Raw genomic sequence first — 26,930 nt, forward strand, 5'->3', positions numbered from 1 at the left:
CCAATCAAACAACTATAGAATTGTAAATGATACAATGACAATACCATCCTTGTAATCCCATGTGGAATCTTAAGGGACAAAAAAATAAAATAGAATAAATTACATGAACCTAATTTAAAATTAAGAAAAACTATAAGGAATGTAGATTAATTTTCCTATTTTTTTATTATCTTCGAGTTTACTTAGCTTTAATTTTGAAAAATTGGATACTAAAATTGCAATGAGAGTGAGACTTACGTTTTGCTCAAGCTAATAAGCACAATGTTGAAGGTACAAATTTCTTTTGAAGTGCCTAAAAATCCAGTCCAACAATTATAAAATGGTGAATGATACAACACCACCACCATCCCGGTAATGCCACGGGGAAAGTTCAGGGATGATGGAACCACGTCAAAATCTTCCAAGAAATTGCTATGAACTGCACTTGCAGAGGATTTTGTTTTCCAACCCTCTCAGTACTTGCAGAGGTTCTCAAATCCCATATATTCATTGTTCTCAATCTTTTGGATCATATTTGCTATGCCGACTCCACCTAACAAATGAGAGAGAAACGTTTCAGAATCATTGTGTGCGTGTGCGTGTGTGTGACCATAGCAAAGGAGTGAAGTGTAACACCCACCTAGTGAAATGGCACTGACAAATATTGTAGAGGCTAGAATGAAGATGATAAGCGACGCTCTCCCACATAACATGATCAGCTTTGTCACAATAGACTGACCTACCACGGCGGCAAAGGTAGCCACCAGGGTAAAATAAAGAGCTGCAATACAAAAATGTTGCACAAGAGGTGCGAGTTGCACAAGAGGTGCGAGATATTACACTAAATCCATCTTACAGTGCAAGTCTTTCAAGTCTAGTGGTATCTAGTAATCCAAATTCTTTACATCCCCTAAAATAAATGCATTCATTATACCCAAAGAGCATCTGAGATATCCAGTCGTGTAGACCTCACAATCACTTTCTTTTATATAACTCAATTAATCTAAATATGTGTGTGTAGATGTAGAAAGGGTATAAAGTGCATTTTTGTACCAAAATCATTTCCAGAAGAGCAACAGACATCCTAAAGAAAATTATGGAGTTCTGTAATACATAATATTTCAAAATCCGTGTTAACATTGCTATTGTTCAACAGTTAACGTAGGGTTAAAAAAAGCCTTCCGGTCTGCACCAACGGTTGATTAAAAATTGACTATTCAATAATGGCAACATTGCATTATATGCTGCATTGCTGTACAATTTTAATCTAGATATGTTGCATCCACGTCAATGTTCATACTTATTAGCTGGAGACAGTTATCAAGCAGCTCAGAGGTACTCACCATACGGCACAGGAAAACGGTTAAGAAGGTAGTATTCTACCACAGACATAGAAGAGGAAAAGGTCATGGCAAACGTGGCTGTGGCACTTGAGACCTGCACGGAAATTGAATGAAATATATTTAGAGGTCTTTAAAGGGGAGAAAAGAAAACGAAGGTTGCTGATGATGTTTCCAAAAGCTTAAATACCTGAGGTGGTATTCCCAGCTCCAAGAACAAGGGACCCATAATGAATCCTCCTCCTAGACCGAGCAAGCCACCGACTACTCCAGCCAGTACACCGAAGAAACAATAGGTAATCAGTTGGTGAACTTTCCAATCTCTCCCTGCATCTCCCTGGGAAGCAATTACTTTCTTGCCTCTGTATAAACCAATTGCCTCATATGCAGATACCCCAAATGAAACTGGGACCTGCATATTAACATACATGCAAAGCATGCTTTAACTTCTAGATGTTGATATAACAGATATCAGATTACACAATCATAGCAGTTAAATAGTAATAGTCCATCACGTGGCGGTGAAGAAAAGCAGAGAGACTTGTTCAAGGGGGTGAAATGCATTGGCATTACCTGTAGCAAGTTCAGCACCCAATATGATACTGAACAATTAGATGTATGATCCTGCAGTCAAGAGGAGATTATTGGGCCTTACGTTAGGATAAATTGCATGGTACGAATTGCTGTATTGTATACGATTAGAAAGAGAAAACCTTGGCTATCTGAAGTGCAAGGAATGCAACCCAAACAAAAACAAGGAGTCCAAACTCCTTCCAGTATACGTTCCTAAGAATAGTCACCTGCAACACATATACTTACTTGTTAATTAGACATAGAAATCACTGTGCTGTAAGAAATTTCTTGAGTATAATCCGACCTCAGGTTCATTGGTGTCTTTTTCAATAGCAACAGTCGGTCCGCTGGGAAGAGGTTTGTATTCTGCTTCAGCCCCTGGACCTACCAAAAGGAAAAATCCATACCCTTTAATTTCATGAAGAAAAAAATGAGCGAAAATTGCATTATTCTATATGCTTTGGCGCTGTACTCACCATTTGACTCTTGTCGCCTGGCAGCTTCCTAAATGAAACGAAAGATTCAAACGGTTAAACAACAAAAGAATTTTTGTGAAGTACAGCAGTAACGGTGTGCTCAGTATAAGTGTTATTGAAGGAGATGAAGAGTTAAAAAAAAAAAAATAATAATAATAATAAGGTCTTTGGTTTAATTTTAAAGTTGAATGCAATGTAAATTAGAGATATATGACTAATAAAAGTAAAATATTCTATTCATGCCAAAAAAACGCGGCTCCTTTGTTTGGAATATCAGGGAAAAGTATGCAGTAAAAATAATACAAAAAGTGCAGGGGAAGGTAACAAGGATTACCTTTTTCATCAAGGTTTCTTTTTTCCAAGTTTCAACACCCTTGAAGAATGCTTTTGTTGAAGTTCCTGAAAATCAAGAGGATCAGGCAAAGGATGTAACGAAAGCAGGAAATGTAACAATAGGAGTCGTGATTGAGCAAAATGTTACCTATAAAGAGAATAATAAGCAACACAGTAACCATCCAGTCAGCAAACACAACGTTGAAGGCCACCCCTATGCTGATTCCGAGCATGAGCATCGGTTGAATGAGCAGCGCTAAATCATAGTCAATGATGGGCATATTCAACGTAGGATGTCTTAGTTTAAGGTTATAGTAAACAGTGGACGCAGCAGCACCCATGATCATACCTGATCCCAAGGAAAACCACGATGATTCAATTTCAAAGTTTATCTCTAGCCTCAGGCCTAAGGAAAAAAATTATTCCTAGCCAATGTAACTTTAGACCTTAGTGTACTTCTTTTTGCGTCATTAAAAAAAAATTAGTAATTAAAAGTAGATTGAGAGTGGAATCATGTAGATCATGGCCTCTTAAAAAAGGCAGTAACGTTAAAAGGTCACTGGGAATTAAAAAATAATTTAAGGCTTCCAAAGCATTCCGGTATATTCAAAAGGAAAGGGGAATTTTGACCCAAAAAACCCCCCCAATCACATTATTGTGTCTTCTCTTACATTTTGAGATGGCAGTTGATGATTTTGGATCAAACCCAATTATTAGACTAAGCATGGGGACGAAAATGCCGCCACCACCAACACCACCAACACTTCCAAACGCTGCTCCAGAAAAACCAATTATGGAACCCAGAACAATTTTCCATCCAAATTCCATATCCTGTACAATTTAACAACCAGAGTATCTCAGAGTCACAACTTCATTCAATAATGAAGATTAGAACGATACAAATAAGCACGAATCCAAAAGGAACAAGCCAACAAAGTACTTTTTTTCTCCTACAGCTTCAGTATGCAATAATTTTTCTCAACCAATAGCGGGGAAAAGCTCCAGAAACACAATCAACAAGAAAAGACAATCTCAAAATTCTCCAGTTTTGATTTAATGTAAATACGACATCTGTCACCGAATGAAATACTTACCGGCCACACGTGTTGATAACCAGATTCCTCTGATCGCCATAAGAAACTAACAGCTCGATGGAGGAAATCACCATGGAGCCCTTCGGTTGCATTAAACCGTGACGCTTCCGGTTTCAAGCTTCTTTCTGCCGAAACAATCACGAATGCCGATAGAAGTTTTAACACCGCCAACGTCACCCATATTGATCTCACCCTTTCAGCCATCAAGTTTTTTCCCAGTTTTAATACACCCACGCTTTACGAGCGTCCCTGATTTTTGAGGAGTTAGTATTGCTGAGAAGTGTATGATCCAAAAGTCTTTACCCCAAATGATGAATCTTCACGTTGAAATGGTCAAACCTCTCACGGATCAGTGGTGTACGGAAGAAAAGCAGGAAATGAGCTGTGCAGCAGAGAGGTAAATGAAAACGCCCAACAAGATGGGTATTAATGTGTTGAATGGTCCGAATGTGAAATCATTCGCGCAAAAAAGGCGACGAAGAATCCTGCAAAGGGCAGCTTTACTTTCGTGTAAAAGAAATGAACAAGTGACCCCACAGAAAAATAAAAAGAGGGGGGGGGGGGGGAATTGCAATTGGGCGGAAGACAAGCTGATTGCAAAACAAGCGAGTTGGTGGGGGTGGGAGAACAGAATCTGGAAGAGTATAGCCTCAAAATCACGATCCCTCGTTGATGATCTCTCTGGGTTTTCCGTTCTGGGTGTGAGATTTTAAGGAACAGCATTCAATTAAATTGGATAAATTAAATTAAAAGCCGCGAGCTGCATGGAGAGATTTATAGAGACAAACTTAGATCATCCCTTCAGAGCAGTGCATGACGACCAAGCATTTTTAGGTATTGTTGCTTTCGCCTCAATAAGAGGCAAATGACCCATGAACTATTATTACTTTACCTGTCTATTGTCCGTGTCAAAATCGTCACTCTATTTTAATAAACATTCGGACTCAGCAAGATCAGACATCTGTACTCTTGTAGACTCTTCTTTTTTTGGCCAATGTGCTCCTGTAGACTACAAGTTCATTAATATCTAGTGGACTAGTGCTATGCTATATCATTCACGATTCATTCATCAATCGTAATGCAATGAGATATTCTGATCTATGAATTTAACTGTGTAGTATTTTTTTTATTATGAGAGAATGTATAAAATTTAGTTGATGTTACAAGATTATTAAAATACAATTAATATATTATTAATTTTTATTACCCATAAATTTTGACTGGAAACAGGATTGCTCTAAAATTTAGTAAATTAAAAAATTATACTCCACCCCAAATTATAGAATATTTTTAAAAGAGTTTCTTCATCACAAAATATAAAATATTTTAAGTAAATTAATTTTCCATGAAAATGCATCAATTTTAATTTCTCTCTATAATTAATTTTTGTTCCTTCTTTTTTTAATATATTAAATGATGGATATTTTTGAAAGTCAATAATTTTATTTTGAAAAAATAAAATTGTTAGGTGCATTTAATGAAGTTTATTGGTATGTAAAGTTTTATCTAAAAATATCTTATAATTTAAGGCGGAGGGAGTACAAACTAGACTGTGGAGTCAAAAAATTGTAAAAGTTATTTTTTTTCTTAGCATAAAAATTACAAAAACTGAATTGTTTTAAATCAAAATTTAGTAACTAAGTTAATAATTGAGAAAAAGTTTAAAGATCAAAAGCTATATTTTTCTTATGTGTTATATTAAGAGTGAAAAATACAAGCTATTTTTACCTTGATAAAAATGAAGATTTATTTTGATTTTAAAATGAAGCGCGCTATAAATAAATGACTTTTTTATAACACAGGTGGTTGAATGGAGATGAAGTTTTAATGCACGAGAGGTGAGAGGAAAAACAAAAATAGTCTATGCGGGGTGGAAGGGAGGTGAATTTTAACCATTCCTTTAATTTATCCCAAAACAGGCATGCCCCCTAAATGCCTTTAGGCATTTATTCATGCAACGCCTCGGCGTTTAGTTTCTAAATGTTGCATTGCATGTTTGTAAAGTAAGACCGGGTCCAAGGCATTGTTGTGTTCAGATAATCTAGCCATTGATGTAATCATCAAGTATTTGCCTGATCTATGAACTCTATTCGATCATTACATCACTGGATGTTCTACATTTGAAAAGTATCACAGCAGAACAGTTTGGACATTGATCAATTTCCAGGGGAAGAGCAACTACCCTCCATTTTTTTAACCAAGGCAATAGGGTACAAGCAAAATTTCTCCTCTTTTCTCCTTCAATTCCACCAAACAGATTAAATTAAATTATTTTATTCTTAACCTACGCACAACAACTCGAAAATATTACTGGCTAGTAAAAATCAATCGAAAACAATGTTGACACCTTTCATCAATATTCCTTGGATATCTTGTTTTTCCTTTTTGGCCAGAATAAAATATTCTCTACGTGCTAATTAAACCAGAGATCAGTAGAAGTAGATGCATGATCACGTGAGTCATGGCATGTTTCATATCGAGACACTAGATTTATTAGTATTCAGTTTTATTTTCACGTGAATGAGAATGAAAAACTAAGAGTTACTTGTCCTCCAAACATGCACGGACAAACAGATGTTTGGTTTAAAATATTGAAAGTAACGAGCAGGTAATTGATTCCAAGCACTGTGGCTGCCGCTGGCATCAACCAACCTTGAAGTTGAATAAATATTAAAAAATGTTAGATAATAATGTGGTGCACGTAATATTAGTCTGAAAGTAATAAAACACCCACTTGCATAAGATAAAGATGGAAGACATTGAGATTCGTTCTAGACGCTGGACTTCCGTGTGATGATACAAACATGTTCGTACAAATCCAATCACCAAATCCAATAATAATTTGCCCAAGCTTTTAAATTATAATATACATCTCATTTGATTTGAATACATTCCACCTTCTTCCCTAAAATCATTGCATTCTGAGCACAGATTGGGTGAATTTCACGGACGCGATTTGATAAACAAATGTCCTTTTCCCCTCAGCTATCATTAAAATACAGCAATATTTTTATTATTAATATCCAGGTTTGGTATGAGGTAAGAGGCAATGAAAACAATAAAGAAAGAGGAAAATAAAATTGTATGATGAAATATATGTGTATGTGTGTACATATATACATTAGATTTTATGCTCCGTGTGATGTACAAGAATATTAACACTCATTTTCTGTTTAAAAAATTGAAAGATTTTAATGAGTTAATTTTTTAAAAAAAATTAAACAAATATATTATAAATTTTTATCTAAGAGATGCAAAAGAAAAAAATAAAAAATCAATTAAAAACTTTCTTGCTACAGTTATCCAATTTCCTAAAATTGAAGTCTCCCAATCATTTTCTTTAATCCAAACAAATCATAAAAGTTAATAAAAGTTAAATTATGATTAAATATTAATTTGAAAATTTTATAAAAAGTAATAGCTCTCCAGCTTTAGTTTTTATTATAGAGAATAGATAATTAATTTATAAAAAATTAGAAATAGTTAATTAGTTATTTGCAAACAAAATGTGTGCTAGTTTTAATTAAATATTTATTTTAATACACTGAAAATTATTTTTACGGATTGAAATTCCCTTTAATATTTGAAATCAACGAGGATAATGAAAAATATACAAATATCAAAGATAAAAATATTGAAATCTCACATTGAAAACTAAAGTAAATTCTTTGGGAATGGGTTCTATATATTTGAGAATTCATGAATTTCATAGTGTTTGCCTTTTCAAGAAAGAAAGTGATCGTTTTGTAATTTATAAAAAATAATAAAATAAGAAAAAATATCAAAAAGAAAAGAAAACTTCACACAAATTTATGAATATCAATTTTGGAGGGTTTAAGTTCAAATTCGTTAACCATCTTCTGCGTAAAAGTGGAGAACGAGTAATACAAGAAGGGCCTCATGCCATGCATGGGTATCATCATGATTAGATATAAGAATAAAATAAATCGATGGTTAACAAAATTAGGACCAAAAGTTTTTTTTTTCCCCATTTTTGTTTTACAATTTTTAACAACGCCAGAAATGAACCGACAATACTATGAGCATATAAGGAGCACCCGTGGTTTTCCATTACTGCTACTGATATATACGAAGTCAACATCATTTTTGTATTTGTCCTTTTCTAATCGATGAATCTATCAAATAAAGTCGGAGACGTACCCCCGTTAGAGCTTGTGCTGGTCCAAGAAAATATTACATAAGGTGATTCAAAAATATTTTGTTTGCGTCCTTTAAAAAAATTAGATTGCCAAGCCACTTCAAAAAAAAAAAAAACTTACTTGTCCCCTAAAAAATTTTACTTATCTCATTTAAAATTACGATCTAAAATTTTATCAATGTGCTATAATTTTAAAAAGGAATAGTTTAGTTTCAGAATGAAGGAGAACGAAAGTTTGTTTATTTTTTTTTACAAAAATAATCTCTTATATACAAGAGAAGTGTATAAATTTTATTTAATAAAAAACATGATTCTGACAGATATAAAAAGTTGTGTATACAAGATAATTTTATATTTTATGCATTGTTTCTAGTATTTAGTTTTATTAAGACATGTCCTTAATATAATTTAATAAATATTTAAGATTATTATTTAGAAATGTATTAATTTTTTTTAATTTACGTATAAATTATACTAATGCTAACTCATTTTTCTGGTCGGTCACTGCACAAAGCGATGAAGTGTGGGTGATGCGAAAGTGCACAGTTTTCTTCCCTTCTGGATACAAGCGAAAGCTTATAGCATTAGAAAATTGAATCAAACATGCAACTGCATCTCATCTTACTTTTTATAATCGTCTAATCGATTTGGAATAATTCAAAAATAATGACTGTATATTAACATGCATGTTAAGATAATTAATGGTATATATATATATATATATATATCTTACGATATACCCTTGTTTGCCAGGTAAAGTGTCACGACCCAGCATCGTATAGCTCGATTCACACGTTGTGACGTGTTTAATATTTAGAACATTAGAGTGTAAAAACATGGGAGGAAACGAGTTTTAAGTCTTGATTAAAAAAATTATAACAGTCATCATCAAGCAATAAAAATAAAGAGATAAGGATAAGACTCTCATAGAACATTATTAGAAATATTCAACGACTAAGCTTGTGTAGCTATCATATCCCATTCTCAGCCTTGTGGCTCTCGGGCGAGCTGAGGCATTGTCTTGCTGAATAATTGACAATAGTATAGCCACGGTTGGGATATGATCGAGACATAACACAGCATGGTAGCTTCTAGAGCAAGTGGTAAGGAGAGCGACGATTCAACTGAAAACTTGTGTCTTTGATTCATATGTATATATGGAAAAGTTAGAGGATGTAGAATTCGAGCCAAAAAGTTGCATTCACGTCTATTTTTTTATTTTTAGAAAAGGGAAATTCGTTTTGAATTATAATTCTTGAAACATTGGAGTTTTTTCAATGCGAGTAAATTTAAAGGCCACAAGAAACTGGAGTGTGTTGTCGCGAATTGAAATGCTAGAGTTTATTAAGTGATTATCCTTGCGGTTGCTGGTAAGGTCTATTTTTAGGATCTTATACACCACTTAAATTGATTGCGATCCTTTAAGAGACAGGTCAAAAAAAAGTCATTTCCAGGCTAGGAAGGCATATGATCAAACATTATACTATTATATAAACATAAATTGCGCGATTTATATGTGAGTTCTACTTTTGTGTTATCTTGGTATTGGAAAAGCAGTTTTTATCTTTCTAATTACTAAGTTATAACTTGATGGTATTGGTCAGTATATTTTGAAAAATTGTAGTGTTCACAAATTATAAATGATATTCTAATCATAAATAAATGAAAAACAAATATTGAAAGGGCCAGCTGCCCCCACAATAATTTTGCTTTTCTTTCCCTTAATGCTATGTGCGATATGATTTATATTATTTGTCCTCGATATTATTTCGGGCTTGGTGCCGATCAATTTTTTTTATCTTATTATATTCCTTGTTTTTAATACATCTTGTCTTATATTTCTACATGTTAATTGTATGTGTTACGTGTCTTCGTTTTTTAGTCAAACGTGAATCTTAAGAAATGGGTAAACTCATTATTTATCTCAAAAATAATTACGCGATCTTTACTGTATCCTCCCTCCATCCTAAATTATAAAATAATTTTGGATGAATTTAGTTGTTATAAAATATAAGATAATTTTAAAAAAGTTTCATTAATTATATTTTTTCAACATTACCTAAAGGGAGAAAGATAATTAAAATAATCTTGTAGCGTGATTAAGTGCATAGGAGCATTTTAAAAAAATTATATTTTTTTTGAAAAGATAAACTTTTAAAGTATCATTATTATATTTTATTGATATGTGTAATTTTGTATTGAATTATCTTATACTTTATCTGATCTTATTTACAAAGAAAAGCGAGAACTTTTTTTGTTTTATTTATAAGTTGATCACCTAATTAATTTTTTATCATAAATTTTTTCATTTACCTTCTATTAAATATTGGAGAGAGAAAATATATGATTAAAATATGTATATTTAATAGAGATAAAATTAAAAAATTATTAAAATTTTAGGAAAAATTTATAAGTTTTAATATTTTTGTTTTACCAATAAAATATTAAAAATTACTTATAAATATGGTGAGGCCAGTAATTTAGAACGGAGTATTTTTTATGTTGTTTTTCTTTTTATTTTCATTATATATGTGTCTCATCCCTTACTCTTTCCACTCGGTGACTACGTGGGTGTTTGATTTTTAGTTTGTTAAAAGCTTATTTAATAAAAGTCAATTTAGTAAAAGTCAGTTTTTATAATGAAATTTGTGTTTGAATATATTTTTCTAAAAAGCAGTTTAGTAAACTGAAAGTTATTTGGATTAATGATAATTTGTCCTTTTAAAATGCACTTTTGAATATAGAATGACTAAAAAGGACACTGATTTATGATAATTTATAATTTTTGTTATACAAATATAATATATTAAAAATGTGAAAAAAATTAAAATAACATAAAATTTAATATATTAAATAATAAGAATAAAAATGTAAATTTTAATATTGAAAAAATATAGTAAATAATTCAGCAATCATTAATATTGAATGGCATACCCTATAAATAGGATTAAAAATATTTTTTTTCTTTTTCATATATAGAAGGTTTATAAAATTGCCTCTCTATATAATCTATTTGGCCTTGTGACTATTGTACTAAATTTAAATTCTAATAAAACAGGACACGCAATAAGTATTGTAAGAGAATAATGACAGTATAGTAAATTTAAAAACTCAACACTAAAAAGTCAGTTTAAAAAGCTTCAAAAAGTTATGTTCTTAAATTTACTTTCAATAATTTTCTTAATGTATATTTAAAAAGTCAATTTATTCAATCATAAAATTTCAAACAACATTCTACGTTTAAAAAGTATAAAAGTATATTTTAAAAGTTAAAAATTATATATCCAAACGGGCCGTTTGTGTCTCCATTCCTTTCCAAACCAGCATGTCACTCCGTCATCCACCAGAACTTGTTTCCCTTATGTACTTTTCTTTTTTTGGCAAAAGAAGATATTTACTTTTATTTTTTATTACTGTTTTTAGATACAATTATAGAAAGTTAACGTGCGAAACCTATAGTAAGCCTATTTTTTTGATTTGGTTAAATGGAAATTTTCTCTTTTAATTTTTAAAAATAATATAATGTCACTTCCCACGTTAATCAAAAGATAATATAAAAGTAACTCAAAATTATTGAAAGGTATTATCAAGAAAATTTTCTTAATTCTCTTATGTAATTGTTATATCCTTATCCTTTATTTGTAATTTTTAAGTCATTTTTTTTTTTTTTTATAATTTTCTTATTCATTTCTGTCATTCTTTAGTCGGCTGTTTGTTAAAGTTAATTTTTATTAATAATAAAAATGATATTATATTATTTTTAATATTAAAAAAATATTATATAAAAAATAAGTTTACAGCCCCAAACAATTTTGTATCCTATCCTCTTTTTTAAAATGATGAAGGGGGCTAATGCCCACAAAACTTTATGACGTGATTATATCAACACCTTTCTTATAAGTAGCTTCTGACAACAAATCACTGCATTCAAGCAGAGAATTTTTCAAAACATGAACGTAAAATTAATAGTGGTTGCATGTATTTTAATTCTTTGATTACATGTATAAATTTTAATTCCAATAGTAAAAAGTTCTCCAAAAGAACCAACATTAGGAAACAAAATAAATAAATAAATAAATTCATCGGTTACATTTATGATCATAAAATTAGTAGTGGTGCAGTTTTTCTTTCTTTCTTTTGTTTTAGCGAGACTTGGTCTATTCATTCACATAAGAAGAAAACAAAACGAAGAAGTACTGCAAAGTAGAATATCCCCCGTCTTATATCGTATTCATGAGAGTTAATTCAGGGTGATAAGTAAGATGGCACGCATGCGTTGTCAGCCATTTATGTGCATTACTGCGTCTTATTTGTCGTTTTTATTTTATTCGTCATTTAATTTTGTAGAAGTGGGGCCACGAAGTTCGAAAGGTATAATGGCTTTATTATAGATTTAAATCACGTGTGGGATTGACGACCACCCATTGGCCCCTTTGGAAAACTAAAAAATTAGAGTCAATTATTATCGGCAAATTTAAATGGCTAGCCTGTTCCCAAAAAAAAAATCATATTTAATTATATGAGTTTTTTAAAAAATAATAGAGTACTTTAAGCCTTATTCTACTGAATCCTACCAGAATAAGCTTGGTCATTTAAATTACTGATATATATATATATATATATATATATTGAGTAGGTAGTTTTGGTCAAATTTAATGAGTCAACTTGAAGTTGGCCTAAAAAAATTAAGGCTGAGTTTAACTATATAAAATTTTTAAAAGAATAAAATATTTTAAGTTCAATATGAACAAATCGATTCAAACTGAATTTAGTTTAAATAAACCTGGTCCACTTATATTACCATATGTATGGAAAATGGAAGTGGTCCAGGTACATTGCTCCTGCGTTCCGTACTTGCGCCGTTTCTAGTTTCAACCCTCACACAACATTTCAAAGAAAATATAGCTGTATTTCAAACTACTTGTACCAAACTAGACCATGTAAATTCCATTGATATAAACTTTTAAATTCAATCCAAGTGATATAAGATCAAGTATAGTATAGTATTTAGTTTATGGATGTAGGTGCAGATTGAATTTCGATCACCATGAAAATATTATGGCACGTTTCATCCCGAGACACGAGATTTAGTATTTAGTTTTTATTTTTATTTTCACGTCAATGAGAATGAAAAGCAAGGGATACTTTTTCTCCAAACATGAACAAACGGCAGGTTAACAACCGCTCAAAAGTTGGTTTTGAAAAAGTGAAAGAAACGAGCAGGTGGCTGATTCCAAGCACCGTGGCTGCCGGTGGCACCAATCAACTTTGAAGTTGAATAAATATTTTAAAAAGGTTAGATAATGATGTAGTACACGTAATATTGATCTGAAAATATTGAAACGCTTGAATAAGATGAAGATGAAGACACCGAGATTCGTTCAGACGATGAACTTACGTGTGACGATACAAACATGTTCACACAAATCTAAACACCAAATCCATAAGAATTTGCCCCACGCGTTTAAATTATAATACACGTCTCCTTTGATTTGAATGCATTTCACCTTCTTTCCTAAAATTATAATTTACATCACATTCTGAGCGCGGAGTGGGTGAATTTCACGGACGCAATTTGATAAACAAATGTCCTTTTTCCCTCAGCTATCATTTAAATATAATATTTTTTTATTAGTAATATCCAGGTTACAAGAATATCGATTTGACCAAAAACGTTGCATCACGTCTATTTTTTTAAAAAAGGAAATTCATTGTGAATTATATTATTTATGAAACATTATAATTTTTTCAATATGAGTAGATTTAAATTAAAAGTTACAAGAACTGGGTGAAGTCTGTTTTCGCTATTTGAATAACGCTAGTCGGGCAAAAACCTAAAAACAAAAAATAAACCCAGAGTTTACTGAGTGATTTTTGTTGTTTTTGGGTTGTTGGTAAGACTTATTTTTGGGATCTCACATGCACAGTTTTTGGCCACCCACTTAAATTGATTACAATCTTTTAGAAGACGGATTGATGATAGAAGTCATTTCGACTTTCGAAGCTGGGGAGACAAATGACCAAACATTATATGCAAACATTAGAGAAAATATTACTCAATGACCGCTAAAAATAATTTAATATCAATTAATGACCAAAAAATTATAAACTATCACTGCAGGATTAGGGATGATTTGAAAATAATCTTATATAAGAAAAGATAATAATACCCTTGCTTTTTTTTAAAAAAAAAACTTGTTATTAATTAGCGAACCATTTCTTATTAAACATAAATGAGTATTTATTAATTAATGAATGACTATTTATTGAAACATAATCTATACTTATCCATTTTCACAATTAGGCTCTTTTAAATTCTTGAATTTGTTAATTAGCGAATGATTTTTTGTTAAATGCAAACATGTACTTATTAATAAACGAATGACAACTTGTTAAAACATGACATATACTTATCCCTCTCTACAGTCAAGCTTTTTTGTATTTTTAAACTTATCAATTAGTAAATGATTTATTGTTAAATATAAACATGTACTTGTTAACTAACAAATATTAATTGTCCATTAAAAAAGAAAATCAAAGATATTATAGTATTTTCACATCAAAAATTATTTTTAAATTAGTACCATAATCTTGCAACAGTATTTCAAAATGTTTTTATCCTTGTTTGATATCAAAATAAACTAATTAGTCCTTAAATGATATTTTCCTAAACATTAATTACAACTTATCTGTGGGTTCTATTTTTGTATTATCTTGATATTTGAACGGAGCAGTTTTTATATTTCTAATCATTTGGTTATAACTTGACGGCCAGTATATATTTGTAAAGGTTGTGAGAATTTGTAGTGTTCAAAAATTATAAAATGACATAATAAATGAAAAAAAAAATTGAAAGTAATTTTGCTTTTCTTTCCCTTCATACTATGTGTGATATGATTTATATTATTCATCCTCAATATTATTTCTAGCTGGGTGGCAATCAATTTTTTTTAATCTTATTATATTTCTTGTTTTCAAACATCTTGTCTTATATTTCTACATATTAATTGTATGTGTCACATGTCTTTTTCACTTCTCATTTTAGTGAACTGTGAATCTTAAGAAATGGGCAAACTCGATCGTTACAGCTTATCTCAAAATATTATCAAGTCTTTGCTCTTTATTTTTATTCTGCATTTTTTCTTGTTATTATTACTATTATGTGTTTCTTATTGTTCACGCCCGCCCACCCATCTCTCTCTCTATCTCTCTCTCTCTCTCTCTCTCTCTCTCTCTCGCCCTAACATCTCATTAATTTCGTTCTTTTTTAAACCAGCATCTCATGTCAATCAACAGAACGTGTTTCCCTTATTTACTTTTCCTTTTTTTTAATTACTGTTTTTAGACAATACAATTTTGGAAAGCCAACGTGCTTGAAACTTATAGCAAGCCTACACTGTTTTTTTTTTTTTTTTGTAATGATGAAGGTAAAAAGTTGCAAAATTTATAGAACCACTTGTAATTTTTTTTTTTTTTCAGAGTGAGGGTTGGTGCATTTCCACCTCCGATCCTCTAGTTAAAGTGGCTCCGCCATTGAAGGTGAGTAAACTATCTCCCATCATATATTATTATATTGCATTCAGCAGGCAAGGAGGGGGTGGTCAATATATAACAGTTAATTTAAGGTTAATAGATGACACACATGCGCTATCAACGTTACGTGCATTACTACGACTTGTTTGTCGTTTTTATTTTTCTGTATCATTTTAATTTTGCACGAGCGGGACCACCAAGTATGAAAAGCATAATGGCTAAATATAGATTTAAATCACGTGTTAGGTCGACGACTAGCCGTTGCCCCCCTGGAACACTAGAAAGGCAAGGTGGTCCAGGTTCATTATTGCTTTCAATGAAAACACAGCCTGTATTTTTCAAACTACTCAGACTAAACTAGACTGTTAATTAAATTCCATTGATGTCGATTTTTAAATTAAAGCTGAGTGATATAGATCAAGTATTGTACATAGTATACTCCCTCCACTCCAAAATATAAACATTTTTTTAACTAAACTTAGTTTAAAATATTAACAATGTAGTATATCTAAATTTTTTTTTTTCCATTTCATCCCTTGTACTCATTAACTTAGAGTTATCCCTCACTTGTTATCAAATGTATTGATAAATAGAATTAAAAGTAAAAAAGAAGAAGAATGAAGGTGCACATTGAATTTCAATCACGTGGTGGGAGCAGCTGCACATGGGGGGGGGTGTTGAGTTAGAAATGGACCTGCCAAGTAGCTGTGGATCCAACTCAACGCAGCACTAATTCTAAACAGGGGGAAATTAGAGTCATAATCCGAAGTATTCAGATTACAAGTTGATCATTTAAGTTTTATTAAGTAAGAGTGTTTGAAATGATGAAGATGATGTAGCATGATACACGACGGTCACGTGGAAGAGGGACCAGGCGTGCCTGTGTGTGGTGCCGCTGACAAAAGCACTTGTGTTTTTGGCCATTGATTCATGGGTCCCACTCCAAGCTTGCTTGCGGGTCCCTCTCCTGTCCTGGGTCAGCTCTGCCCAGCCCACCTGCTTTCCAAACATTTCTATTCTATTTGGGTCTCTCTTCCGTTGGCTGATTGGTCATCAATAATAATAATAATAATAATAATCCCTCCTTGCCCTCCAAAGCTGCTGACTAAGCATCTGCGTCTTGGTGGGGTCGCAACTCATATCTACGTTAAGTCAGTAATTGATAACCTATACGCGTCTCCGTGATAAGGCAAATCTACCTCGGTCTGAATTTCTCAACAATTGTTTATTTTCTTCAAAAAAAAAAATTAATATTTTATTTAAATAAATTAACTTTTTTAAAAAAGTTATATATCAAGCCTTATATATTTAAAGTATACATGTTTTCAATTAAATCATTAAGTGTTGATGCTTTATATGTATGTGTGTCTATATATATTATTTATTTTATAACAAATTTATATTATTAATATTATTAACACATTAAAATGAACTTAGAGTGTACTTGTTTTTAATGAAACCATTACATGATGATCCTTTATATATAATTTATTTTATAACAAACTTATGCTATTAATACTATTAACATATTAAAATACATTTGTTTTAGTTTGATTAGTTGAAAGTACATCAAGTATATTAAGAAAGTTAAACCTGGTGAAAGGGGTTAATTTCTCACCACGTGGCTAATGAAGGTTTAAATCTTTGTTGGGAGATATATTTATAATTAGTGATTGACATTATTTTAAATATGATTGCTTCTAATAAAATGATACCTATGAATATAAAAAAAAAAGTTTGTCAAATATATGAGGCCAAGAACATAACTCTTCTCCTCTATTTTTTTAGAATGAAATCAATCCGTAACTCATCTCACTAGCTAACATCATCTCGATTTATCTATGTTAAATCGAAGAAAATTAATTCAAATGAAATTAATTAAATACCTTAGATTGGTTTAAGTGGAGTGAGGCATGCGTGGGTACAAATCTAAATTACAAAGTTCAAGCTTTCTGACATACAACAATATAAACATTAGATAGGCATAGAGGGAATATATATATATATATATATATATTGGGGGCGGGGAAGGAAAGGCAGTGCAAGAGCAAAACAAACAAAGGAAACTTTTTGTTTTGGGAAAAAATAAATATAGCAAACTAACAAAAGAAAACTATATGGATGCTTAACAATTTTAATTAAATATTGAATGATAGAGCGCGGCAAGGGAGGAAGATTGTGATAAATAATATTATTCAATCTGTGTAATTAGTCTTCTAGTGAAATAAGATTTGTTGTTGTTGTTGTATTGAATGATAAAAATATATACAAATACATTAAGTAGAATCCATACACTTTGGTATTAAGAATACGTATTATTGTTGATAATGCATTATACGAATTACAGGCAACGTTCTAATCAAAGAGGGGTGGGGAAGGCAAGGTTAGTCCCCCTTCCCTTAGTTGAAACATATATTATACGTCATGGGTGATATACCGTTTCTGCAAGTGTTGATATAATTATAATTGGAGAACATAGCACGCTTTAGTTTTCAAGTTCCAATCTCCCTATACTATTCGATTGAGTATCGACAAAAAAACACGTGCATCCACGCATACAATTGACTATTCTTTTTTGTCATCGATCTGTTAAATGAGACAAGGCTTCCTTACGTGTTGAATGCCTAAAATTGGCATTTCTTCCCCCTATATCACGCAACCACACCATAGATTCAAGTTAACAAAAAAAAAAAAAAAGGAAGTGTATTTGGTGTAGGTCAAATTTTCAATATAGCATAATCTGCTGGCTGCTTAATGCATCCAGAATTCTTTATGGTTGGCAATAAAAAAAAAATCCACTGTTTTTTTATTATTTTTTTCATTTAATATTATAAAACATTTTTAATCAAATTATATTCTCAAATAACTTAGTTAATTATTTTTAAAATTACATTTATTTTTATATTTATCCCTACCAGTAGGGTGTTTAAATTAGAAAACCTTATTAATTATGGCCCTTAATTAAGGGTGTTTTAAGAAAAATCTTATTAATTGTATCTTAAAAGACCCATAATGCTTTATGCTTTTAAACATTTTATCACAAAAAATACATTACATTTTTTAACAGAAAAAATATAATAATAAAATGAAAATCTACCAAAGGAAAATGGCGCACCGACTACGAACAATGAGCAAGAAGAAAACATTAGAATTACGTTAATGTCCTCCGGAATATAATTAAGCACCAACTAGTTGTGATTGTGGAGGACTTGTAAGCTGCATGCACTTCTCCCAGTAAAAGGTTGCCGAATCCGTACCATAGATTCAAGTGTTGGGCTTGGCCTCAAAAAACACATACTCGATGATCCATCGGTACTGCATTGACCCTGTAGTTGTATGTAAAAAATCAGGCACTGCTCTCCTGCATTTATTATTTAGATTTAAGACTGACTCATACTGTCATACACGCAGATTGGAACTTGGGCTTTCCAAACGCCAACACAAATCACCTTTATCCAAGCTCGTTCATTTCTCTACATCGCCATTGGCTTGCTTCGCTATGCTTAAGACCTCATCCCTCTGAATAGTTTAAGCGAGTTACAAAACACTCACCAGGATTTCCTGTGCAATTACCATACTGTCCCTGCCTGTTCTTGAATTTGCTACCACTTCACGCGTTGCCAAGGGGGTTAGAAATGTCCCTGAGCATGAGTAATAATACACCAACAAAAAATACCTCAATTATCAGGCATACAAGCCTTCCCCTCATGAAATACCTTAATCTCAGCCCCTTTAATCCAGCAATAATACACCAACAAAAAATTGGCGCATGAAAATCCTTTGATGGTTTGCCATGGACACCCAAAACGGGCTAAATAGATAGGGGAAGCAGCGTGCTAGACTGAATCAACATTAATTTCTTAAATCACAAAATCTATTACACCTGTCATGATGAATAAGTTAGCTTTTTAAGACAACTTGGATAACAGTTTCTTTTCTTTTCTTTTCCTTTTCCCTTTCACTCGAGAAGTATATGTATTGAATGCGCCTCGACTTCATTCAACCTTCTTGCCGCTAGCTTTAACATCAGTTTCTTCTTCAGACGAATGAGCAGTAGCCTTGGACTCATCAAACTCAAGCAACTGCATTTGTAGAAAAGCAGCTTAGAAAAACAAGGAGGCTCATTTGGTATGTAGAGTGGGGGGAAAATAGAATGAAAAAAAAATGTAATTTTTTAAATGTGAAATGTTACACGTGCCCCTAGATAAAAAATAATAATTAAAGAAACAATTGTTGATGAGTAATCACCAGAAGGATATAACAGTTATTACTCATCTCAATTTTTGTGCAGTGAAGAATGTTTCCTTTCCTTTGTTTCTATCAAATGAAGCCTAAAACACCTCAGCAAATCCACATTTAGCAGGGGCAGGTAAACCTGACGCTCACATCGACACATCCCCAAAACTTCCAAGCCATAAGTCATAATACTCCAAAATCACAAGATATAGAGCGCTTTATAAGTTGGGACTTATAGGAAGTCATCACAAGAGACAAGATACCCCTTGAAGGAGGAAATTAGTTTTAACAAAGCCATTCTAAAGCAATACACACTTTTTCAATGGTAAAGTTGAAAACATTATGGGCTCCATCATATGTTAAATTGAAAACATTGTTGTATAAAAAGTATAAGCATTTTTAAAAAGTCATAGCTCCTTAACAAGTATATAATATTTTCTTGTTAGTGGTCTCAATAATCAGATGGTCAGGTAGTATTCTCTCTATATGGGAGTGATACAAAACAAACACAATGGAATGATTGGAAAATATATTAGACGCAACAAAAAGGCGACATTAATATTATAAGAGAAGAGACACAAGGCAATATTGGGGTGTGAAAGAAACCTGTTTGACATCGCCATTCCATATGCAATGAGCAGCCAAACATCCAATTACAGCGGGAACAATATACAAAAGAGCAGGCTGAAATAAAAGTTCAAGAGAAAAAAAGTCAACAGCGAAGATTTGCCTTACAGGATTTGCGTGATATTTCGGTTCTCAGCCAGCCATATAAATACTAAGTAGTTAATTTAACAGTACATGTCTATCTCCAAAAATACGTTAATAGAAAAATAATAAAATACCCTTTAAAGAAACATAGGTTGGTCACCTGAGCAGCCTGAAACCAGTTCATTACAATAATTGTAAGCACCAAGCCAGCAGTGTATCCCAAAAAAGCACTCTTGAAATACTGTGGCTGTTTTCCTCTAGACACATCAAACCTCAAGGCCAGTGCTACAAAAATCCCTGAAGAGAAGAGTATGACGAAAACCAAAATGAGATTGCAAAGAAGTGCTTGCATAAAAATATGACATCGCATCTCAAATTATCTGGCTCCTTGCAATAAAGGTTCACTATTTCTAGAAGAACAACATTTCTAAGGCATATTTCTCAGTTTTAATCAATGGCCCAAAAATAAAGATACTCTTCTTATTTGATGTCATCATTAATCATCCAATCATTGAAACCAACTCAGCAGAAGCCAGATGTTAGAACTATCTTTGCTTGAAAGGCCACATAAAACTAACAATTAAATTAAAAAATATCAAAAAATAGTTGTTCGCTATTGAAGAATAGAAATCCCACACCTAAAATCTAAAAATAACAGGAAGGGTGAAGTCTATATAAAGCTTGTGGTAATTGTAACCTAGTGGCTTTAGCTATTTTGGTGATATGGACAAGCCCAAGCCCAAAGGCAAAACAAACGTTCACATATTAGAGCCTAACAACAGCTGATATATTTGGGATTCCATTCAAAAGAAAAAAAAAAATTGAAGAGCAAGAGTCCTTTGAGATTCAAAAGGTACAAGCCAATGCCAAAGTTAACATTCAATGAGAAAGCAAAACAACAATCCTTAAAAATTTATTGGCAGATTAAACATAGACTAAATGGAGAAAAGAACCAAGAAAAACATTATAACCACAGTGAATGTACTTCTCAGGCTTATTGACAAAAAGAAAAGACATCTGAGAAATTTACAAGGTACTCAAAAATTTTAACAGTAAATGTGGTAAGAATTTAGTATGTCAATTCTCATACCTTTTGATTCTGTTAGTCATAAAGATTAACTTTTCAAGGCTATATAATGGAAAAAAAGTCAGATGCACAGGTGATAGGATTATCTCAAAATGGCCTCTTCTAAACTGAAACTGGGTTGAGGTCTTCTGTTTTAGGGGGAAGGTAAGACATCAAAACTCCTTCACGAGAAGATATAAAAATATATTGAAATAAAGGGTTCAGCCTACCAGGGATTACAATGTCACCAAGTCCAAGCATCGAAAATGGTCTTGCAGGATCTGATGTAGGAAACAAAAGCTGCAAATCAATTCAAGTAATTAATATATTGAAAAAATATATAGCCACTGGATTATTTCCATGATCAAAGCATTTACAGTGTGAATATTCACATCCAAGGATAAAAAAGCAGAAGAGTCTCACATTTTCACTAAGCTAAGATTCTAACCTTTATAGGAGCATCAAATGATTTTGCAACGCTGACCATAACTGGGGTGAAGAAAACCCAAAAAATGTCATATACAAACAGCCCGGCCTGCAAAAGATTAGTTAAAAAAAAAAAAAAACCATATCAACAACAAAGAGTAATGACTGACGAAGTTGAATAGCATGGTTCAGCAGTTGGCAATAAAAACCAAAACAAACTGAAAGGCATGAACAATATCATCATTTGAATTCAAAGAAATTTAAGATCCTTACATTGATTGCGAATGTCAACAGAAATCATAAAACAGGAAGGAGAAAAAGACTGCCAGTATGATAAATGTTTGTCATTTCATTTCATTTTATTTCAATTGACTAAACCTTCCTTTAGATAAATGAATATGGCGCAGCCATCCAGCAACAATAGTTTCTTAAATAAATAAGCATCGTCAGGCAAGCCTTTGTTTCATACGGCAAGTACTATTTTAAAAAAGAAAAAAAAATTCTCAAGCACCATAACCAAAAAAAGTCAGAACAGAATAACTTACCAAAAGGATGGCACCAGTTTTGAAAGACCCAAGAGAAAGCATTTCAATTCCCTGCAATTATTAAAATTGGATTTATTAATTCATTCAGCAGTTTACTGCAATCAGCATAATCAAAATATGAACACGAGCATTCCACAACTTAACCAATAAAATACTAAAACAGTTAGTTTTTCTTTTCCAAGAACAGATTTTGCACAGCATACTACCACAATTACATTGCAGTCAAGTATACAGGAAGAACAGGATCATTTTAAGCACATTTTGTAAATGATGCCTGGTATCAATGAAAAGGCACCCAGAAGAACAAAGGCAGGAAAGAATTCAGTCATATAAAATAGTTTAAGTTCCAGACCTGAATACAAAAGGCAAGACCCAATATATTATTTGCCAGCCAATGCTTCCTCAGAGCATACCATGCACAGAAAAAAGTCCCAGGGACTGCAGCAACCATATGTGACCTTGTAAACTCAATCTCCAAGGCTGTAGTAGAAAGTTGTAAGGATAAACATGTCATTGCATAATATAAGCCATTTACAGCCAACTAGCTGAAAGTCAAACTGCCAGAGCAGGAAAACACCAAAAATGCACAAACAAAACGGGAGGTTCTTTGAACAATGAAAGAGAGCACTAGAAACCTTGTTAGCAAGAGAATTAGTGAACCTTCAGACACAAGTCTGGCTGTCTTTCTCAAAATTCAAACACCACTTATGTATAAAATGACAAACTCATAAATTAAATCTCAGCTTCATAGTCATCCAACGAACAAGTGCTTGCCTCTGACTACTCTCCAAATAAATTCAGTTATTCAAACAAAAACATGATATTTTATTAGCAATTAGCTAAGAAGAAACCAAAAAATCCTTTCATTCTGCATGGATATGATGAAAACTCAAGGTTTAGGAACATCCATATTTCACAGCAAGCAGCTCAAACCCAGTTGCAATAGATTTGCTACTACTCAAGACTGTCATAATTGATTATCTAAAAGTTTCATGCAAAACATAAATATATAATTCTTATTCCACTATTCATTAAAAGAAAAGGATTGTTGGCAATATAAGTAAGGCGGCAAATTTTACACATACAGCGAAAATATGGAAAATGCCAGATAATAGTATCCTCGTTCCAATGCTTTGGCAAAAATCGTTTTATAGACGGTAATAATGTTGCCCTGCATGAAGAGGAAGAAAAGCGTGAAATCCAATAACAGAAAACAAATGAATCAGGTGATTTTTTTTAAAAAAAGGAGATATTGAGGCCAAATAAAAATACATACGAAAGAGCAACAATCCCCAGTACAAAGAAGTAGCATGTCAGTACAGCATTCACCAAGTCCTTTGATAGAAACTTGAATAGCAAGAAAAGCGATAACAACATTGCACTCCCAACAAAAGGAAATCGCATGGCATGTTCATTAGACATTGTCTCCTGCATAAGTACAAGCAACATCATTCGCAAAATCAGGTCTAGAGCCATGGCAATATCAAAACAAAGATGAGAAGATATAATGACAATATAGTCTGTTACTTACTGAAGGTGGAGTTGGTTTGACAGATCGGTAACAACCCACAAACACAGTGAGACATGCTGTCAAAACAACATTTAGATTTGGATCTACTTTCACAACAAGTGGTGCTAATGTTAGACCTGCCAAGACAGATAACGTGCAGTCAACAATTAACGATGAAGGAACAGCAATAGACCCACTTATCGCCTCACTCATACATTGCAATCATCAACTACGGCTCTTGAACATCATGTCCATGGCACATTCGTGTTCGCTGAGAAGGCCCACGGGGACAGGCCACAACTAGCCAAAATACAAGGTTCCACCCTCAAAATATGGAGAGTACGATTCACAAGAAACAAAACGGCATTGTAGATATAAGTTACAAAATCAAATTTTCTGCCATCCATCAATTTGAAGACACAAGAGAACGAATTTCAGCAATTAACACTGGCTCAAACATATCCTACGATACTGCATTAAGTCATGTCAAATTACAATTAAATGGCTTAACGGTATATATTGGCACCAGCAGATCAGGGTCCACAGCTGTCCACTTCTAATAATTTTGAGGGTCGGGGGTCATGAAAGGAAGTAAAAGGATCAACAAAAATTCCAACTTCGCCACCGTTGGCACGGTGGGGCAGTGCAAAATGAACAACTTCCACCGAAAAGTTGGCGATGAATTTACATCAATATACTAAACTACTAAGTAGGAGAACTGGAAAAATGCGACCGAAAAAGAGCAGGGTCAACTAACCAGCCAAAGCTAAGTTCGCAATTCGCTCGGTGCTTTTCATCATTAACCCTCTAAAAATGTCAAGGTCTGGAGTAAATCCTGGATCTACAGAACCCAAATCTTCCGAATGTGGCCCCTGCGACCCGAAACAGTACGAACTACAAAAGTCAATAAAGATTATTGTAAAATTCAATGTAAATTGTCACGAAGAATATCGTCAATTTGATCTCTCATAAACTAAACCTCCTCTCGCAGAAGAAAATTGCAGTAGCAATTGACCACGACGCACGATTCCTCAAAAAAATTACGTCCGTTGCAAATCGGAAGGCCAGTAGTGAGATTACGATTCTGACAAATTTGAAGAGTTAGGGTTTAAACTTCAATTTCACCCAGCCCAAGTAGACCGCGGTTCAACGATAAGACTACGCTAATTAATGAAATGGTTAATTACTTAATTTTGATATTTAGAGTCGGGACGATAAAATAAACTGTCCGTTAAGTATCACTTTGGCGTCAATGAGATAGTGACACTTCACAGAAGTAAAGGAAAAGAGCACGGTCACATTACACGTGTCGTCATTCCGTTTGTCCGTTAAAGTGATAAACCAAATTATTGTGTCATGGATCGATTGATTTTGGTTAATAGCCTGCAATTCGAGTAATCTACGCGCTACAAGCGTTTTTGAGCAGAGGATGACTCTCAGTCTGGATTTCGCTGCTACTGACCTGACTCGCGTGGTCTGAGGTGTGCAGGCCAATCAGCTACTCAATAATGTCCAGGTCGGATTTGAGAATATCTTCCTCTGCCTTGACCCTAGAGCAAGCGCACGGTACAATTTTTTCCTCGTATAGAGAGGTATAGTTCCAAATTCCAAAAATTCCGTTTTACTTTTTTTAAATGGGAGATAATTTTATTCGATATATGATCAATGATAAATATTTTTTTTAATTCAAATATAATTATATTATATTATGAAAAGAATAAAAAGTACATAAAAGGTGATTAAGAAATTAGAATTGCAGACAAAAGCGTATGAAATTAGGGGAAGTCAGGGAACGAATAACATAAGGAACAAAAAAAGTAAAGTGAGATAAGTATTAAAAAAAGAAGATATCCAAATCGACCACACACTTTTGCTCTTCCACTGTTGGAGTCTAATAATGAAGTCGCTGATAACAAGCAATGTGTAGGACTTCAAGGGGGAGTTGGTAACCGGCACTGCATGCAAGGATCCATAAAATGGGAGAGCGAAGGCATGCGCTGTAAAAGTAGGAAAAATTACTTTTTTCTTTATCCTCCAGCTAATTGTTTGTAAGATTGAATTTCAAAAGGAAATGGAGATCAAGCAAGTTATGTAGTCAAAGGTCTTTTTTTTCTTATTCCATATGCCTTTTCTTGTTAATGAAAGATGACCATAGCTCCTTACTAGAGATAGACCAGAAATCTTTAGAGGCTTGTTAACATCAAAACATAAGGGGCAATATAATTTGTAAATATTCTTAAAATAACAATTAAGATGATGAAATTCGTGGATCATGTCATACGATTTGTAAGAAATACCTTTGTACATAGAAGCGTTCCTCTTCCTCCATATAAGAGAAATCAAAATGATGATTTGCTTGATGGTGTCAATTTGATTATTCTCAAAAAGTATAAAAATTATTCCTTGAAATCAATTCATCTATTCTGACTGATAAAGCACCAAATCAGATTTCTCGAGAGAAAGGATAAGTAAAATAGATATATTTAATAGATTCTTCATCATCACAACTAAAAATGCATTTGGTGTTGTTTAGTAAATGATGATGCTTTAAAACAGCACTTACTAGAATGGCCTTTGTAAATACCTACCATGTGAGAAGAAGGAATTTTTTGGGTAAATGCAATTTCCGGAAGACTTTTTAAGGAAAATGAACAACATCATCAAAAGAAATCTCTTGTGTCAATGCTTGCAAGAAACCCACTTTGATAAGATAGTTACTCGAAAGGTTGCCTTGCCATGTCAATTTATCTTGTTGATTTTGAGTAGAGATTGATGGCATAAGAATCTAATGTAGATTAGTAAAGTTATAAATCTTGCAATATAGTCTTTGTTCCATTTTAAAGGATGCCAAGGTATAGAGTAAGTGATGATAAAATTTGATGTTATCTTAGTTGGCCATCATTCAGTTCCTGGACCAAGAAAGCCGAGCTTCCAAAAAGAATTGTTGAG

General features: G+C 32.7%; 2 protein-coding genes across 4 annotated transcripts; both read right to left on the reverse strand.

Annotated features, from left to right (window-relative positions):
• Window positions 1–215: 215 nt before the first annotated feature.
• On the reverse strand, window positions 216–4,659 carry LOC129303758 (sulfite exporter TauE/SafE family protein 3). Of its 2 annotated transcripts, XM_054943272.1 has the most exons (13): window positions 4,135–4,659; window positions 3,796–4,044; window positions 3,373–3,532; window positions 2,850–3,050; window positions 2,703–2,767; window positions 2,369–2,396; window positions 2,197–2,276; window positions 2,033–2,119; window positions 1,893–1,943; window positions 1,510–1,731; window positions 1,323–1,416; window positions 620–760; window positions 216–532 (listed from the first exon to the last, which is right to left on the reverse strand). In XM_054943272.1, exons 2-13 carry the CDS (start codon window positions 3,997–3,999, stop codon window positions 453–455), a joined length of 1,413 nt encoding a protein of 470 aa, XP_054799247.1. In that variant the 5' UTR covers window positions 4,000–4,044; window positions 4,135–4,659; the 3' UTR covers window positions 216–452. The 2 variants fall into 2 exon arrangements, with proteins under 2 accessions (XP_054799247.1, XP_054799246.1); XM_054943271.1 differs by having other exon boundaries at window positions 3,796–4,659.
• Window positions 4,660–19,324: 14,665 nt separating this feature from the next.
• On the reverse strand, window positions 19,325–25,151 carry LOC129303817 (signal peptide peptidase-like). 2 transcript variants are annotated; one of them, XM_054943352.1, is made up of 12 exons: window positions 24,961–25,151; window positions 24,739–24,853; window positions 24,003–24,118; window positions 23,748–23,899; window positions 23,557–23,642; window positions 22,824–22,951; window positions 22,472–22,522; window positions 21,949–22,035; window positions 21,731–21,800; window positions 20,595–20,731; window positions 20,330–20,407; window positions 19,325–19,569 (listed from the first exon to the last, which is right to left on the reverse strand). In XM_054943352.1, exons 2-12 carry the CDS (start codon window positions 24,779–24,781, stop codon window positions 19,483–19,485), a joined length of 1,035 nt encoding a protein of 344 aa, XP_054799327.1. In that variant the 5' UTR covers window positions 24,782–24,853; window positions 24,961–25,151; the 3' UTR covers window positions 19,325–19,482. The 2 variants fall into 2 exon arrangements, with proteins under 2 accessions (XP_054799327.1, XP_054799328.1); XM_054943353.1 differs by having other exon boundaries at window positions 24,739–24,875.
• Between the last annotated feature and the right edge of the window lie 1,779 nt (window positions 25,152–26,930).

Source organism: Prosopis cineraria, unplaced genomic scaffold (assembly GCF_029017545.1).
Source record: "Prosopis cineraria cultivar Desert tree isolate PC_DT_omini unplaced genomic scaffold, ASM2901754v1 PC2, whole genome shotgun sequence".
In the NCBI taxonomy this organism is placed as follows: Eukaryota; Viridiplantae; Streptophyta; class Magnoliopsida; order Fabales; family Fabaceae; genus Prosopis; species Prosopis cineraria.